At 46.5% G+C, this 17,608-nt stretch overlaps 1 protein-coding gene across 5 annotated transcripts in view; it reads left to right on the top strand.

Moving 5' to 3' along the window:
• Positions 1–17,608, top strand: part of CACNA1B (calcium voltage-gated channel subunit alpha1 B) — a 2,298,664-nt gene that overhangs the window by 1,605,389 nt on the left and 675,667 nt on the right. For all 5 annotated transcript variants that reach the window (XM_069609698.1, XM_069609696.1, XM_069609700.1 and 2 more), the window contains exon 18: positions 8,550–8,656. In XM_069609698.1, the coding sequence (XP_069465799.1) occupies positions 8,550–8,656 (107 nt within the window). The remainder of the gene's footprint in view (positions 1–8,549; positions 8,657–17,608) is intronic.

Raw genomic sequence — 17,608 nt, 5'->3', positions numbered from 1 at the left:
GAGGCAGGTGCAGCTATATCTTGTGCAGCACTGGTCACAGGAAACAGGCGCTCAGCAGAACACAAGTTCCATCACTTCTCACCCAAGGGGGACTCTTTGTTGGGGGCAGCAGTCGCAGAATCTCCTGGTCGGTGCCCCATGGAGGATCCCTCTCATTCTGATGTGATTACCACCAACCCATCTCTGAAGTGCTGGTGTGCTACCCTAGAATAGATCTCAGTCCACAGCCAATGGTCAGGGGAAGATCTTTCCGAGCATCAATATTCTGATAATCAAAGTCATCTTCAATGTGATCTCGTCGCTCCTCCCATGGATACAGGACAGGGTAGTGCTCTTCCACACAGCCTCTGTTTTATGTCAACAAGCTTCCCTGAGCTTTGTCATCTGGTGAGACTTGTGTGGGTGTGGGCCATAGAACACCACATATTTCTGATAGCGTCTCACCTACCAGAATGTCATAACATGGAAGTAGACAGACTGAGCAGGCTCAATGTGGAGTACTACAAGTGGGAGCACATTCCCTCCAGTCTAAAGTGGTTCCTTGCCCTCTGAGGCTCTCGCTCAGTAGATTTGTTTGCCACAGAGGAGAATTTCTGGTGGATGCTTTCCATATGAAGTGTAGAAGCAGGATGCTCTATGCCTTCCCCCCCACTCCCTTTCAGCAGGTTCAAGATGTCTCACCATTGCGCCATAAAATTAGTGGCCACTTTCTGGCCATCCCGAATTAGGCTCTTCGGACATGCTTTGCCTAGCCAAGAAAGGCTGGATATTCTTTCAACTGGTTCATACATTTCTTTTCCAGCAGGTGGGTGGAGGGTGGTTCTCTATCCTGCCCTTGATCACCAGCCTTAGCAGCCTGGTTCCTGATGAGTTAACTCTGGACCATTTAGGTTTATCTCAAGGGAATCTGAAATAATTCCAGACTGCAAGGAAGTCATCCACCCATTCCCAGTATCAGAGCAGACTTTAGATAGGAACTCAAACCCTCTTGAAAACTGGATGAGATTTTGATCTTTCTCCACTCATCATGCTCAGTGAGGTACAGATCGACATGTGCAGAAATTACTTTGCAGCAATAGGAGTGCACAGAAATACAGCTGGGTTGATTCACTCCTCAGTGAATCCCATATTCGAGAGGCATCCAGAAGGACTGCTCAAACTTTTTCTGGTGTGAAGAAGCCTCATCCAGTTTGGGCCCCCAATGTGGTTCTCTTTGCATTCGCTCAGAATAGTGCAAATATGTGCATTTTCATAAACATTTATTGAAAAACGTTAAAAATGCCAAATGTACATCACTTAAAAGTATGCATTTTTAGATGCTTATAAAAAAAACAAGTGAAATTCATTGAACCAAATTATGTTACTAAAACCTTTTAAGGCTAACTCTATGAATGTGAAAGTTGTGAAAGATATTTCAAAACGATTGTGAAATTCATTGAAAGCATGTTCATAATGAAAACCACTGAAGCAGAGGAGCAAATCAGTTGAAAGAGCGGGTAAGAACACCAATAACACCGCAAGTAACGCCAGGCTGCAAGAAAAGAAGATGATTAGAGCGAGGCCTCAAAAACTAGGAGTAATGTAACACTATGGGAAAAACAAACCTACTGATGCGGACGAAGATGGCCGTCTGGTAAAGGTTGTTCTTATGATACCCTCAGAATCTAAGAGCAGATGTATTATGCACAAACTCTAATCATTTGGAAAGGAAAGGAGAAGTAATGGCCCAGTAATCTTACCCAATGAAAATATGAAAGGTAAGCCAGTCGTAGGCAGGGTTCCAGTCAATCCACAAGGTGAAAACAACAAGAGGAAGGGTTCATTAGTAGGGGACTAAACTCAGGCGGCACGAGGGTCACGCTAGTGTCGGGATGGTGCACTTGGATAGGCAGCAAGGCGTCCAAAGGTAGTGCACAGAACGAATTGGAAGTTCCAAATAGTCTCTTGGAGTTGTTCACCGTAAGAAGTAGTTTCCGTGAGGGATGACAGGAAAGCAGCAAGACAGAGGAAGTTCTTAAGCAAGCAGATGGTTTGTTTACCGTACGAGCAGTTCCAGAGCAAAATCAATAGGCAGCGGCAATCCGTAGAGCAGGCAACGGGTTTGCCCACGAGCGGGCAAGGTTGCAGCAAAATCACAAGGCAAAGGCAGTTCCGTAAGGCAGGCAGAAGATCCGTTCCATGTGGGGCCAAGCCACAGCAAAAACACAAGGCAAAGACAGTCCATAAGAGTATGCAAGGTCATGAGTTCCGAAAAAGTACAAACCATAAGCGTTAGTAAGACTTTAAACAGAAGTGCCGGCTAATAGAGGAGCAAGTGTTTTATACAACTGTGAATGGTGCGAGCTGTACTGTGGGCGGCACAACAGCCACATGACCGAGCGGGGAGATGCTGCACACCATAGAGGAATGCAGCATGAATTAACCGCAAGCTTGAAATGTTTCCCTTACAACTTCCAACACTGAAAAGTGGCGGTGAGAGGGAAACGACAGGGCAAAAGCACCCTTCTGGAAAGATGCGGCCGGTTGACATGGGTACTAGACCGGCGAGCAGGGCGAACTGTGATATTCAAATAGGCACAGCACTCTTCCTCTGAATATCTCTCTTGAAAAGGGGTAGCCTCTTTACCTTTCTTGTCTGCCTGCTACAATAACAACCCATTTTCCTTTATGACCCACTTCTCTCTGTCTCTCACAGTCTTTGGCAATAAAGGTTTTGTTAACTTCAAATAATCTTTATACACATCAAGTTTCCCTTCCTCAAATTTGTCTTCACCTCTCTGCCAACAGTTAGCCAAAGTAATTACTCAGAATCCTTGGTGCCACTCTCTTGACTTCAGGTAATGCTTGCACACTTGTATCTTAGGCAAGGTTAAACTTCTATTGGGCTCACAGTATTGGTTAGATTGCTTTCTGGCTCTGAGAAAAGCTGCTTTCAGTCTTAATATGGGAAGATTCTTGGCTTAGGCAATGCTTGCTCTATCTTCAACTGCAGATACAATGTTTAACCACTTAGCTTCTTTTATGAGTAATGATTGTTCTCATTAATAAAGAGGTAGAGTTCAGTCTTCCTTTGAAAAGCAAAATCAGGCACACGCAACTTCTTAATACGTTTTGCAAAGGTTAAATGTTCAACAATGTTTGTTCTGCGTAATGAGAGACACACAAGCTCTTCTTCATAAGGTTTATAGGGTTTAAGGGTTAAACAATTTCCTTTGCAGTGTTAGCTCTTCACACAAGTGATATGAGAATTACCAAATCACACGTAAGAGCTACTTTGCCCTTGTCCTCTTGTTTAAGACTCAGCGAGCAACTTCAGCTTGCTTCTGTCTATACATGAGTGAATATTGAGCTGGATACTGTTGCTGGCAATGCTTGTGCAAGGAATCAGAACACCAGGTTTGACTCACTGGGTTCTGTGATCCTCTTTCCACGGATTGCATAACTTCTACTGCTTTTGGCTTCACTTGGGACTCACACCCTTCCTCGTTGAAGGTGTCTCAAGTCCAGCCTCTCAATTAAGGAGCCCCTCTTGCTCCTGAGACCCACAGCTTCACAACAGCTCCTCACCTCAGTCTCAAACACGTTACTTGCACAGCAACCTCTGCAATTAGGCTCACATGGGGAAAGGCAGCCTTCCTGCACGCCTTCCGCTGCGCAGCCTCTGCACTTCATAGTTTGAGGGAACAAACAGGTGAAATATGCTGCATCAAGTTCCGACGTCCCTCTGATTCTCCCACTTCTGTCTGGATTGCCAAAACTGCCTTCTTCTTTCTGCCTCTGCTACTACTGCATACACTCCAGTCACAGTTCTAGCTAGTTCTGAGTTCCTGCACCTGACTGGACCTTTTATGCCTCCCAGGTTCCTTCCGGTGTGGGATTGTTAGACTTAATTGCCTGACTACTGCTACAGCATAACTCTGTAGTCCTCTTCCTCATCCCAGTACTTATGGGATTATGGAATGTGTAGTCCCCAACAACAAAGTTAGTTCCTTTAAATAATGTCTTGATTTTAAGTGTAGATTTATTTCCCTTAGAATTATGCAAAGGTGAACCATTAGAATTATTTATTACAGAAGAAGACACTCTGCTTAAGGCTTTATTTGTAGATTCCTTTTCATTATACCTTTGGGAGTAAGGAAGACTTTTATCCTAAAATACCTTGAAGGATCTTTCTGTTATTAAGGCTTGTTCAGGTTTTAGGGTATTTGTGCTTAGCGCCACAGGTCTTATATGTGGTTCAGATACATCAAATTGGCAATAGGCTATTACCTGCTTTGGCAATCTTGAGAGGTTTTCCCTTTCAAAGGACAAATACAGCGTCTCATCCCGCAGAATCTCCTCACCACCCTGGGCCTGTCTCCTTGCATGTGATCCTCTCGCAGTACACCGCCCCTAAGGTCAAGATCAGGATGTGTCTGCCTTTCCCTGGCCACCTACGAGGAGACTTTAAGCAGAGTTTCAGTGAAGGGTCTGTAGTTTTCTTCACAGTATGCAGACTTCTTGTATATCGTGAAATACCACCTTATGGTTCCCCCAAAGCACTATAGTGGTGGGGAAAGGGTTTGGGATGGGCAATAGGAATAAGAGGCTGGGATGAAGGGGTGAGATTGGAAGAGAAATGTGTGGGTTGTATCACAGATGGCACAAGAATCAGTCAAACTCTCTTAGTCAGTTGCAAGGGTTTTTATTGAAGCTTTGATGGGCCATAGGGCTGTTGCTCTTGTCTTGTAATGAACCTCCTACCTATCCCAGGCCTTCTTAAACCCCAGTTTAGTGCTACTGAATGTTTTCCCCTATTGTCTAAACCTAGTTAAGGATAGAGATGATAATCTAATAGCTGACTGTCTGAATTCCCTCAGGGACTTCCTAACTGTCCCTACTCTATCCTGTCATTAGTGATCTAAGGTTATATGCAGTGGTGTCTTACAAACACACTGTATAATTCAGGCTTCTTCTGACATGCCCACTCTTACCTCTCCCTTTCCTACTCTTTCCTTTTCTCCTGTCCTCCCACCAGTCTTCTGTCCATTTGATGTTCTAAGGTCCTAGGTATTGCCTCCACCATTTGATGTTACTCTTTCTTCCACTACTCTACAACTCATGGTGCAACTCCCTCTTCCACACCACTACTCCCTCTTCCACACTACTACTCCCTCCTCAACACTACTGCTACTGCCTCCACAAAACTACTCCCTCCAAACTACTGCTCCCTTCTCCACACTACTACTGTCTCTTCCACACCAGTACTACCTCCTTCACACTACTACCCCATCCTTCATACTACCACTCCCTGGTCCAAACCTACCACTCCTATCTCTGAACCAGTACTCAAGCACCCTCCTCTCAATCAGGAGCATTCACTTCACAAGCACTTCTTACACTACCTTGTCTACACACCAGCAAAACAAACACACGCAATCAAATGGCAGAACCACTTTCACTGCTAAGCCAATACCTCACGTGCTCCACCAATTTTTACCACAAGCTGCCACACCCTGCGTCCTGTTAGTCTCTTGTTCTGACCTCACTAGAAAAAAACCCATACTTCCTGCTTCATGACCCCTGAGTAAATCCCCTTGCCTCTGCTTGGATTTGATAAATCACTCTCCCTGGCCAATCTGGCTTTGACTTCCCACCCAGGCATGTGTTTGAAATGAAAAGTCATAAGAAGGGGGCTAAGCCCTACCCACTTTTTCCACGGGGGCTTGCCGCGTACCAAAGATAGAGTGTAAGGGAGTCCATGTTAGAGTTTGTGTTCCGTGACCTGTTCCCGTGTGGCCTCCCAGTAGGTCAGTTGGGGGAGGGAGGGTTGTTTCCCTTTCTCCATCATTTCCATGGTCATCTAGAGGAACTCTGTGCTCTCGTATGGGCTCGCCGATTACCCTCGACTGCCTTGTCGTTTTCTAGTACTGCTGTATAGGGTTGCAGATTCTTGCTTTCTTTGCTTGGACAAGTCGGCGTCTCAGAGGTACTCCACCAGGAGTGCGTCAGGCTTTCTTTTTTTCAGTCGGGCTCTCTCTCTTTGTGGGTGATTCCCATAGCAGCAAGATGATATTTCTAGTATTACTGGAGGCTGTACTTCTGGTATTGGTGATCTGAAATCAATCAACAGAAAGACACTGGAAACAAGGTTGGCGATAACAGCGGTCTGCAATAATACAAGCCGGCACACAGGGTGGCAGGAATTGGGGCCCTCTTAACTGCCACCACCCATCTCAGGGGTATGACTGACTCAGGATTTCTCCCCAGCCGATCTGCCAACCCCGGCCAACTCCTCTTGACAAGGCAAGGTTACTGGCATTGCCACAGTTGACGGTGAAAAGAAACGGGGTCTGACAGTGAATTTAAATAAACTTACCACACACAGTACAGCTGTCTCCCTTTTCCACGCACAGTGACTGCAGAAATGCCCTCCCTGTTCATGGCACTTCACTAATTGATACCTTTACCTGGTGAGCCTAGGGCTGAATCTGGAGGGAGAGCTGGGGACACTGGTAGGTCCACACCCCATAATCTCTTTAGGGAGATGGGCCTCTGGGGAGGGAGGCCATGACCCACCCCTGCCTGATATGGACCAGACTGTGACACTCTCCAAGCCCAGAACCAACACATAAGGGAATGTTCCTGGTGGATTGAGTAAGAACTTCGTTCCATGTTTTAATAAATCTATTACATTTCTCATAGGTATCACCAACTGAAAATCAGAGTAATGTATTCACTCATACTATTTTTATTTTAAAGTACCAAACAACTCATGGTAGAGTCACATGATTTAATCTTTCTTCATCGATTAGTTAAGACATACAATATACATACAATATCAAAAAAAGAAGAAACACCTATAACTGGTGTAGATGAAAGACCAATGCCCCTAAGTGCTAAACAGGTGTGAAGAGTGAGCAGAGTGCTAAAACCAACATTATAGGTTCAAGATGCCATAGCAATCCAGAATACGAAAAACCAAGGTCAACGCTAGAATGTGAGGTTAAAATGTGTCATAAGACTTACTAAAGGCACCCAAAAAGTGTTTTGGTGAGCTGGATATTGTCGCTTTTCTCAGGACCAAACACCCTGGTAGAAAAAAAAGAGAAAGGGAAAAAGGGTTGATGATTATTTATAAAGAAGCCACAACTCACCTAGAATTCAAAGGGAATGTGTTGATCTAATAAGAATCAGCTCAGTGTTAAAAAGACGGGTAGAACAAACGCTCAATAAACTTTGTGACCTATGAAGGTAAAGGCAACATGAAAGGTAATATTTGACATACCCACTACATGTACCAGGGCAAAGCAATTACTTATCAAATAACAATAAGGATGGCACATACCTCAGTTAATGGGTTGGTCTGGTGGCTTTGAAATAGCACAGAGGCTAATGGGGGAAATGCTCCACAGACGTAATGACCTTTATAACAGAATAATGTAACAAATTAAGTGTATCCATTACAAATAGCGAGCAGAGTATTAAAAAGAAGAAACACATACCTCTGCTATGAGTCAAAAGGTATACATGTAGTCGTCTTTTCTAGGGGTAAATACCCTAGTCTCTGAGCCCAGGGTACTAGCTGTAGGCTGGAAAGGACACATCCGGTCCCTGGGCAGCTTGAGTGTGTGCCCCCTATAAGCTCCATTTATCTGAAGGCAGTGCCAAACAATGGCTGTAGTCGCGTTTGGGAACGTTACAAGCATTGAGCACACATAGAGAGGACAGCTGTGCAGGAATGGGAGGTGGTGAAAAAGTGTTACTGAGTATGGCACCTGTAACTGAAGGGCAGAATGGCTCACCATGGGCGTTGTATCTCATTTGTCCGTGGATGTGCATTGCTGAACATAGCTGTGCTTCCAATAGGTATAGATCCTGAGATGTTCTTTTTTCTCATTGTCCATGGTGATTGCTGTGTTTGGGTTTAGGTGTACTGCATTAGTGATTACTTTGGTCTCATTTTCTGTGGTTTCAAGTAGTTTATATAACCAGTTGTTGTTCAGAAAATGTAGGTGGCAGAGGTAGATTTTCATTATCTGTCACCCTTGTAGATGGCCTGAAAGAGAATGGTCCATCACAAAGGCTTTTGTCTAACTGTATAGAAATAGGTTTGGTCCCCATGAAAGTTGGCCAAGGGAATAGACAGATACATTTGCCGGACCACTAACATGATCCTAGTTTCAGGACTATTCTGTGCCAGATAGTTGTCTTGCAGTCATCCCTCCTCATTCAACAAAGTCATATCCTGCTTGTGATTTGGAAGGAACCTGTCCCCTCCCAGAGGTGTATGCCAAGCTGTGTCCTTCACATGCACTTGAATCTCATAAGTAAACGTATCTATGATGGCAGTCAACCTGTGGGTGCAAATAAATATTAGAGAAAGGTTGTGAGCAGAAGGAAGCCTGGAGAATGTCAAATGTAATAGAAGCCCTGTTGGCCATGATGTGAGCCATTTTCACTTTCTGCACTTGTTTTTGTGTTACACATGACATAAAGAGCACAGCCACACGTCTGTTCTTAGTATTTTAGTGACAGTCTTGCTCAACGTCTTTCACTTCTTAACACAGGATGAAGAGGAGATGGAAGAAGCTACGAACCAGAAGCTAGCACTCCAGAAAGCTAAGGAGGTGGCAGAAGTGAGCCCCATGTCTGCAGCCAACATTTCTATTGCAGCGTAAGGATCCTTTCTTACATCTCTGTGGTAGTGCTGCGTTCATGGGTGCCCGCGTGAGCCCTACGTCCTAATACGTTTATTTCAGTGCCTCCCAATTGTGTGCAGGTGAAGGAGAGAGACTCTCCATTTCCTTTTTTAAAATTCTATTTATGTTATTTTCTAACTGCTTATTTTGCTGATTTTCCCAAAGAAAAACAGTATCTCACGTCTATCAAATTCACAAATGTAGTTCGTGGGAAGATGCATATTTCTTGAATAAGTAATATTTCGAAAAAGGCTTGTGTTCTCCCAGAGTCCCCATCTTAGATGTATTCCTCCTGCTTTATCAGACCTCTGAAACATTTTCAGCAGCCAGGGGCACCATGCAGCACTGGCATTGAGGTCCCTTGGTGTGCGCCTTCCTCATGGCTGGATGTGATGTTGGGGGTTAGTATAGGTAGCTTGCACCTTGTCCATGACCTCTGTTCCTTTTTTCCACATGCTCAGCAAATTTCTCTGAACTTTTATTTCATGCCTCACACATTCTTATGACTCACTTTGATTTTCTCGACTTTCTTTCACAATGCCTACCTGAAACCTTCCGGTTTCAAAAGACTGTGATGCTAAAATGTCACTCACTGATCCTTACAGGATCTGCCTCTGGTTTCTTAGTACCACGTATGAAGTCGTGGACTGCAGCTCGTGTCAGTCGATATGTCATAAGGCATTAAAATAGAGATTGTATAAATTGGTTCTTGGATGCTCAACGTTAAATTGGCCTAGTACTATCTCTTCAAGAAGAAAACCTTCTGAGGTAGGTGCTCTGAAGTCCGTAGATGGAAAAAACGAGAGCCAAAAAACATCTGAAGAGATCTTATTCAAGAAGAGACTTCCATCATTCCTCCTCATCTTCATCAAAGAAGAAGAGACGGCATGGACATTCTTCCTCGACGGACTCCTTGCCCAACAGACATCTATCAGAATTCCCATCAAAACCTGTCTTGGCAGAGAAATGGGTAGAATTTTGTTTCAAAATCATGGGCTATTCAGTTAGGCAGTGCATTCGGTTTCCACTTCTGATGACAGCCTAGAAAAACTAAAAGCTTAGAAAGCTGCAGCACACTCTATGGGTGCAGCAGTGAATCAGCAACCAGTACTACCCATTACACAAAGGCAGAGAGGCAGGCTTTTTTGCTATTTCAGCTATTTTAGCCAATGCAGTAAATGCCAAGCCACGCGTAGACAGGGACAAGGAAAATGTTTACGACCATCAAGATGTAGAAGGGGGAAATTCTTCCCAAGCAGTGTAGCCTCTTTCCCATCAAGACTGCAACCACACCAAAACCATTCTGAAAAAATATTGAATTCCTCTCCTGTGGGAGTAAGGTCAGCCCTGCACTCTGAAGAATGGTGGCACTTTCGAATGCATGAGTACGTAAAGTGGTGACCTAGGGCTAATGCCTTGCATTTTTGCAATGCCCCCAAGATTACCCACCACCCACGCGCATTTGTTTTGGACTCCAGATCCGCTACTCCAGCAGGAAATTGCTTCTTTACTGGAGGAAGATGCTAAAGATAAAGTGTCTTCAGCAGAAAGGAACCAGGGATAGTATGCTCTCTATTTTCTGTACAGAAAAAGCACTTGGGTCTGCAACTGGTCTTGTACTTTAGCACTTCAACAAGTTCCTCTGGGAGGACAAAATCAACACGGTAACACTCTCACACATTCTCCAGGACCTAGAGCTCCAGGATTGGTTGGTGGCACTTGACCTCCAGAATGCTTACTTTCATGTGCCCATACATCACAAGAACAGGAAGTACTTGAGGTTCATGGTTGGCAGCAGCCACTATCAGTTTCGGGTTATACCTTTTGGTCTAACCTCCACCCTGGATGTCTTCACCAAATTGCTGTCAGTAGTTGCGGCCAGTCTAAGGAGAGGGAAGATTTGCGTCCTCCCCTGCCTGGATGATTGACTGATCAGATCTCGCTGCCCAGAGCAGGATTGCGAACATCTCAGCCACACCTGTTACTTTTTGCATGAACTTGCCTTCTCCTTCAGCATCAAGAAGTCCCAGGTATCACAAATGCTTCAGTTCATGAGAGCGGTCATGGACTCCTCCTTGGGACAGGCTTTCGATCCCGTGCTCAGGGCTTTGCACATTCTGCAGATGGTCACAAAATGTCAGAACGCCAACACACTGCTGGCCCAAGACTGCCTGCGGTTGCTGGGTTTCATAGCATCCTGCGATTATCTGGTGCCGAAGGCCCAACTGAGAATGTGGTTGCTTCAGTGGGCCCTCAGATCTCAGTGGCCACAAAACTCAGGCAGCATGACAGACTTACTTCAGGCCCTGTACGTGGTCACACACAACCTCCTGTGTTGGGCATGCAGAGAGAAAGAATTGGTGGGAGAACATTTTTGGAAACCGTGCCTGGAGGCAACTGTGGTTACAAATGCCTTCTTCAGAAGGATGGTGGGCACAACTGAACAAGCTAACAGTGAGTGGGTTATGGTTTCTTGCAGAGAAGAGACTCCACATAACCTTGTTGGATCTAAAAGCCATCAGATTGGCACTGGTGGCTTCTTGCCTTTAATATAGTGGAAGACTGTCCTGATCATGATGGACAACATGGTGGCCATGCTCCACCTCAAGAAGAGAGGGTGTGTGGGGTTACTACCTCTGTGCATGAAGGAAATGCAGCTCTAGTTTTGGTAATCACAGAATGGGATCTCCTTGTCGGCAGTCCATCTAGCGGAGAACACAACGCTGGACGCCCGGAGTAGGCAGGGCTCATGCCCAACCCAGTGGGAGTTGTGCTAGGAGGTTCTTCCAGAGATCTTCTCCCTCTGGGGGCCACTCAAGTGTATCTGTTCACAACCCAAGTTCCGACAGGAAGTGCAAGCTCTTCTGCTCCATGGAATTTCCTCCGAGAGGAGCAATCGGAGACATGTTTGTGATGGACTGGCATTTTCCACTTCTACATGCATTCCCACGAATCTCTGTCATCTTCATGTCATTAGGAGGTTCCGGACAACCATGACCCTGATTGCTCAGGATTGCGCCAGGGGGACGTGGTACCTAGACCTTCTGGACATGGCCATCTGCCCTTCATACAATCTTTCTCAGATAGTGGATTTACTCTTGCATGCAGGAGGCCTAGTTCTCCATCCAAATAGAGCACCCTCAATCTTCAGTCCTGGCTACTGAGAGGCTCATGTACAGAGAATGGGACCTTCCTGAAGATGTCATGGAGGTTTTCCTTTCAGCTAGAATACCAGCAAGCAAAGCTCTTTACTGCTGCCTTTGGAAGAGATCTTGAAGTTGTTGTGGATCAAAGGGCATATACTCTTACATGTGCAACACACTTACAGTACTGTCCTTTCTTTTACACCTCTCCCAACAGAGGTTACAAGTGACTATAATAAAATTATATCTGGATGTGCTCTCCATTTTTATGCACAAGCCTGAACAAGAATCCATTTTCACTATGGCAATTGTGATCCAATTTCTTAAATGCCTTACCAACACTTTTTCCCTTGCTCCCTTCATAGTGCTGGGCTGAGATTACAATTTTGTCTTGATTTAACTAATGGGAGATCCTTTTGAGCTGCTGTATTCTTGCCCGCTCATGCTTCCCACATTTAAAACTATATTTTGGGTTACAATCACATCTGCTTGTAGAATGAATGCACTGCAAGCTCTTTCCTGCAAACCACCTTTCACTGTCTAAACATAATACATCATGCTCAGAGTACAACCCGCCTTCATGTCTAAGGTGGTGTCTCAGATTCACTACCTCAGAAAATGTTTCTGCTAGTGTTAACCCTCTTCTTCACCCATCCAAAGAGGAAGAGTTTCTGCACAGGCTAGACCCTAGAGGGTGTTACGCTTTTACATCTCCAGAATGAGGGATTTCAGGATAGAGGACCAGTTCTTTGTAGGATATGTCGGTCCTGGATTAAGCAAAGGGGTGACAAAACAAACACTATCACGATGGGTAGTATTATATGTGCCCAAATGCTACTCTGATGCAGGCAAGGAGATTCCCAAGGGTATCCAGAAAACTCGACTAGAGGGATGGCTGCTACTTCGGTTCTCCAAAGAAGAGTCTCGACATTGGGCATCAACAGGCAGCAACATGGTCCTTGCTTCATAAGTTCACAAGGCATTACTGCCTGAACACTCTGTCAGGCCAGGATGCTCGTTTTGGTAGGGCAGTCTTGGAATATGTCTTGGTCTGACCTTCATCTCGGAATTCACTCTTCCCTCCCCCTACATAACCAAACTGCTATGAGCGTCTGTCTAACATGAGGAATCTGTGGGAGGACACAATCCATTAGAAGAACAAATTACTTACCTGTGGTAATGTTCTTTCTGATGGATGTTATAATACTCCTCGCCCTCCCATTATGCCCCTCTGGTAAAGAGCTCTCCCTTACACATTTTGTTAGTCATAACAACTGGTTCCCTAATGCAGCTAACCACAAGGAAATAACGATTGAAGAGGTCCTGGGGCACAATGCGAGCGGCTTATAACAATGCCGAAATTACATCCGAACTCAAGGATGGTGTGTGCCGAGGGACTTCAATGGCAATCTGGCATGGTGCCCTGTGCTATCGAAAAAAGTTTCCTAGACATTCAAAAGCAGGAAGAATATATCTAAGCTAAGGAATATGTGGAAGGAACATCCATCAAAAGAAAATTACCAGAGGTAAGTCTTTCTTTGTCTAGAGGTTTAATACTGTTCGTCATAATAGCGTATAACCATGCAAATGCTGATTATACGTCTGTATAAGTATTTGGCAAACCCACACCCTTCAATCCGTAGAACGTGTTGGAGTTTACTTACACTTACTTCATACATAATGTCATGCTGCGGCATACATGTACAAAGCCACCCTGATTTTATACTGGAGTATACCAATAAAACCTACCATCCATTCATACATGGTAAAGGATTATACGTGTACAACCCACCCTCTTTATTTTATAGATTGTACTGGAATATACTCACAGAAACCTGCCTTCATACCTGATACTGGAGTATACGTGTATAAATAAACCCATCATAAGGAATGGTGCCCAAATAGCCCACGCTGGCATAAACTCACAAACTCACCACCCCATTCACAACCTAGGTGTACACTCACAGAACTCACCCCATTCTATCCACGTGTTGTACTGAAGTATTCAGTCTGCCCTAGACATAGAAAATGATGAAGTGCAGACAATGCTATAAGTTGCAGGTCGAAATGTGCCTATTTGTAATTCATTACACTTGGTTTAACCTCTCCTCCATTAAGAGGTTATTTGGAGTACAGTTCCACAAATCCTTCTCATTCCATCCATAGATTACATTGAAGTGTACTCGCAAACACCAACATCCACCCACCCTAGAAATACCACATACAGGAGTAAACAGACCCAACAATTCCCTTTGCCAGACCCAATGCCATCAATATATCACACTGCAGTTTTCTCACACAAACCCACCTGGTTCCAGTCATCAATCAGACATGGACTCACCCCCTTAGATCTGTAAATCGCACTGTATTATACTTTCTCAAGCCAATCCTTTCTACCCACAGACTGGTCACTGACACTCCCCCCTTCAATCTGTACATCACACTGCAGAACACACACACAGCCCTACCCCTCTCTATCCATAGATTGCTCTAGTGTACCCTCTCCAACCTGTATTTTACACAGTAGTATACTCCCACAAACCCATCACCTCCTTCCATAGATTGTATATTGACCTCCAACCCTTCGCTCTTTGAGAAACCCATTTCCATCAATCCATAGATGATATTGGAGTACACAGTGCTTACCTGGACGCAACTCCTTCTGCCCTGTGTCATACTGGAGCACACTCACATGAACCTGTCTCGTCCACATCCCCCATTTACTTTGCCTGAAAACCTTCTTCTACATTGACTTCATCAGACATGTACTTGTATTTACTTCTTCTTACCTTTACTTCGTCTTCATTTTACCATTGTCAAGGTCGAAATAGATATGGTAAGGTTACCTATGAGGTTAGGTTTGGGGTCAAGGTGGAGTGGAGGAATAAAACGGGTGGGAAACAATGTCTCACTCTGTAATGGCGTAGTGAATGTTAGAAGAAGTGAAAGACAGAAGAAGTAAAGGAATTAAATGTTACAAAGTGAATGTATGGCAAAGTGAATGCTGAAGAAGTAAAGACATTGACCCATCTCCTCCATCCATACATCCTGCAAGAGTCTGTCTTCACAAACCTCCCCTCGCCATCTGCATAGCATTGGATTATGTATCTCTTTGCCTCTTCCACTTGCCCAAGTCCCTGCCGCAAGCTTTTTGCTTTATAAATGTCCAAAATATGAAAGAACAAAGCAATATTGGATTTCGACTTAGACAATCCTCCAATGGGCCCTGATTGGTTCACTCTACATCCTCCGAGGAATCTGGTTTGATCCAGGCCACAATCAGATTTTCAGTTGTCCAGGCTATGGCTAAATAAAAACAGGGTTTCCCTGGTCCACACCCTTATGAGATGCCACCCAGTATAGTTTTCGGGGGAAGAAATATGGTCTTGCTTTCAAAACCCACACCCGAGGATATTCATCAGTCTATAAGCAGCCAATTTTTTAGAAGGCAAGATGGAAGTAGAAGAGATCACCCAAAGCTACTAATGCACTGCAACATTGCCACAGATGTCAACCCTCTGCGCAATCATTATACCACCTCACTAATGTATCTTCACCCCCATCCTCCATTGAATATAATGGAGTAAAACCACACACTTAAGCCCCACACTTCTCCAGCATGGGGTCTGGCATGGATTCACATGCTCATGAATATTCGCCATCGTCAGGCCGGGAATCCTCGGTATAGAAAAAATCAGTATCAGTTTCGTTTCTGATCTGTCTTTCTCAGTAGTAACCAATCACTGGTCTCTGGGTCATACTGCCCCCAGCCAATGACTGCCCTCTCCCTAAGCCCCGCCCCTGGCAGCCATCCTCAGATTTTTACCGCACGTTCAAGTGTTGGGAGTCCTCGTGCTTAGCTCTCGAGCTTTTGCTGCGTTTTTGCGCTTTTTCAGGAGATTTTCTCATTTTTTCAGTTAAATAGAGCCTCAAGCTCCACCGTTTCTACTTCCGATCAACGGGGATCCGTTTCGGAGTTTCTACGCCCCTCAACGGTGAAGATTCCGTCGAGTTGCGCTTTTGGAGGATTCCAGAAGTTCCGAGGCCTACCCCGGACATGGCCCAGGAGAAAGGGAGCTCGACGGCCGGGAAGCTATTCAGGACCTGCCCTGGATGCCAGCTTCAGAACGTTTTCAAGGAGGACGAGCATTCGTTATGCCTCTACTGTCTCCATGAGGACAAGACGCACAAGGAAAAGGACTGCGTGTTTTGTGGGAACATGTCGGAACGGACCATGAAGGATCGCCACCTCCATCTCGCCAACTGGCTGGAAGGTAAGAGCCCGCCAGGCGAGAAGAAGAAGAAGAAGTCCGAGCGGTCTTCTAAGTCCTGTGAGGGTGCTCCGGCGACGGGGGCCCAACAAAAGGCTAAGCATCGTGAGTCCGTGGGCACCGGGAGCGCCGAACGGTCGGGCTCCTTGGCTGCCAGGCAGGGCGCACCCTCCCCGGCGCCATCGACCACGAGCCAACGCTCTGGCTTGGGTAAGAGGAAGTCCGAGAACCCGGCAAAGCTTCTGGAGAGGCCCCGGTCGATCTCGAAGATTCCGGCAGAGGGGGAGCGAGGCTCGGACCCTCTCCCCAAGGTGAAGGCCCCAGGCGTACAGAACGTGACGTTGGCCTTAATTCACCCTGCTAAGACCTCGATTGAGGATGTCGCCGCGGCCCTGGCTCAGCCTGTGGAGGCTACGCCAGTGGAGGCGCCCTCAGGTACCAGAGTCTCCCTGCCACCGCGGAGGGAGTCGTCTTTCAGGCCCATCGAGAAGACCCCCACGAAGTCCTCGTTGGAAAGGGGGGGGAGGGTGTGGTGGCCGTCGTGGATACGGACACGACCTCTGAAGAGGAGCTCATCCAAGTCGTGGAGGAGGCCCAGCCCATCGGGAGGGATCCCGACGAGGGCGACGACGAGGGCGACGGTGACGCAGACGAAGCTCCTCAAGAGCCCTCGCTCCCGTCGTTTCCTGCGCCACAGGACACCTCGGCGGCCATTTTGTCAGCCATCCAGTCCTTATGCTTGGAGATAAGGACTTGGTTGCCCCTTTCCCCGACGGGGATGCCTGAGCCAGACCCGACGGAGGAACTGGAGCCAGGACCTTCGGGGAGCCCACCGCTTAAGAGGAGGAGGACGCATCCTAGGCCTCCTCTCCCACCTCTGCGGCCTTCTCTGCCTTCCCCCCGGTCCACTACCCACGGGGATGATACAGGCATGGACATGACTACGACGGGTACGGATGACGACGGAGGCGACGACGGGACGTGTCCCCTGTCGCCCCTTGCCCGGGCGTCCCCGCCCGACGAGATTGGATCCTTCCATGCAATGATCTCCAGGGCATCCGAGCTCTTCCAGCTCTGCCCCAAGGAAAAGAAGAAGGAGGGGTTCCTTTACCAGTGGCGCGAGGCTAAAAGGAAGACGGTCCTCGCCGTACCGCTTCTTGATGACATCTGGGATGAGGGGCTCGCCCTCCTCAAGAACCCTGCCACGGCTCCTGCGAAGAGGGACCGGTACGAGAAGAAGTACCGGGTCCCCGACGCTGCCCCCTTGTGCCTTAGGGCGCAACCTACCCCGGACTCGGTCGTTTCGGCGGCGGCCAAGAAAAAAGCGGGGGGGCATCCGCCTCGACTTCAACCTCCCCTCCTGACTGCGAGGGTAGGAAGCTGGATGCGATGGGATGACGGGTAATCTCATCTGCAGCGACGACCATCAAGGCGGCCAACGCCCTAGCCATCGTAGCCCGCTACGACAGGGAGTTGTGGTTCAAGATCGCCCCTCTGTTGGACTTCCTTCCAG

This window comes from Ambystoma mexicanum, chromosome 8 (assembly GCF_040938575.1).
Source record: "Ambystoma mexicanum isolate Mex_15411 chromosome 8, UKY_AmexF1_1, whole genome shotgun sequence".
Lineage (NCBI taxonomy): Eukaryota > Metazoa > Chordata > Amphibia > Caudata > Ambystomatidae > Ambystoma > Ambystoma mexicanum.
Note: the sequence above shows the minus strand (reverse complement) of the source record. Positions and strands in the feature narration are given on the sequence as shown.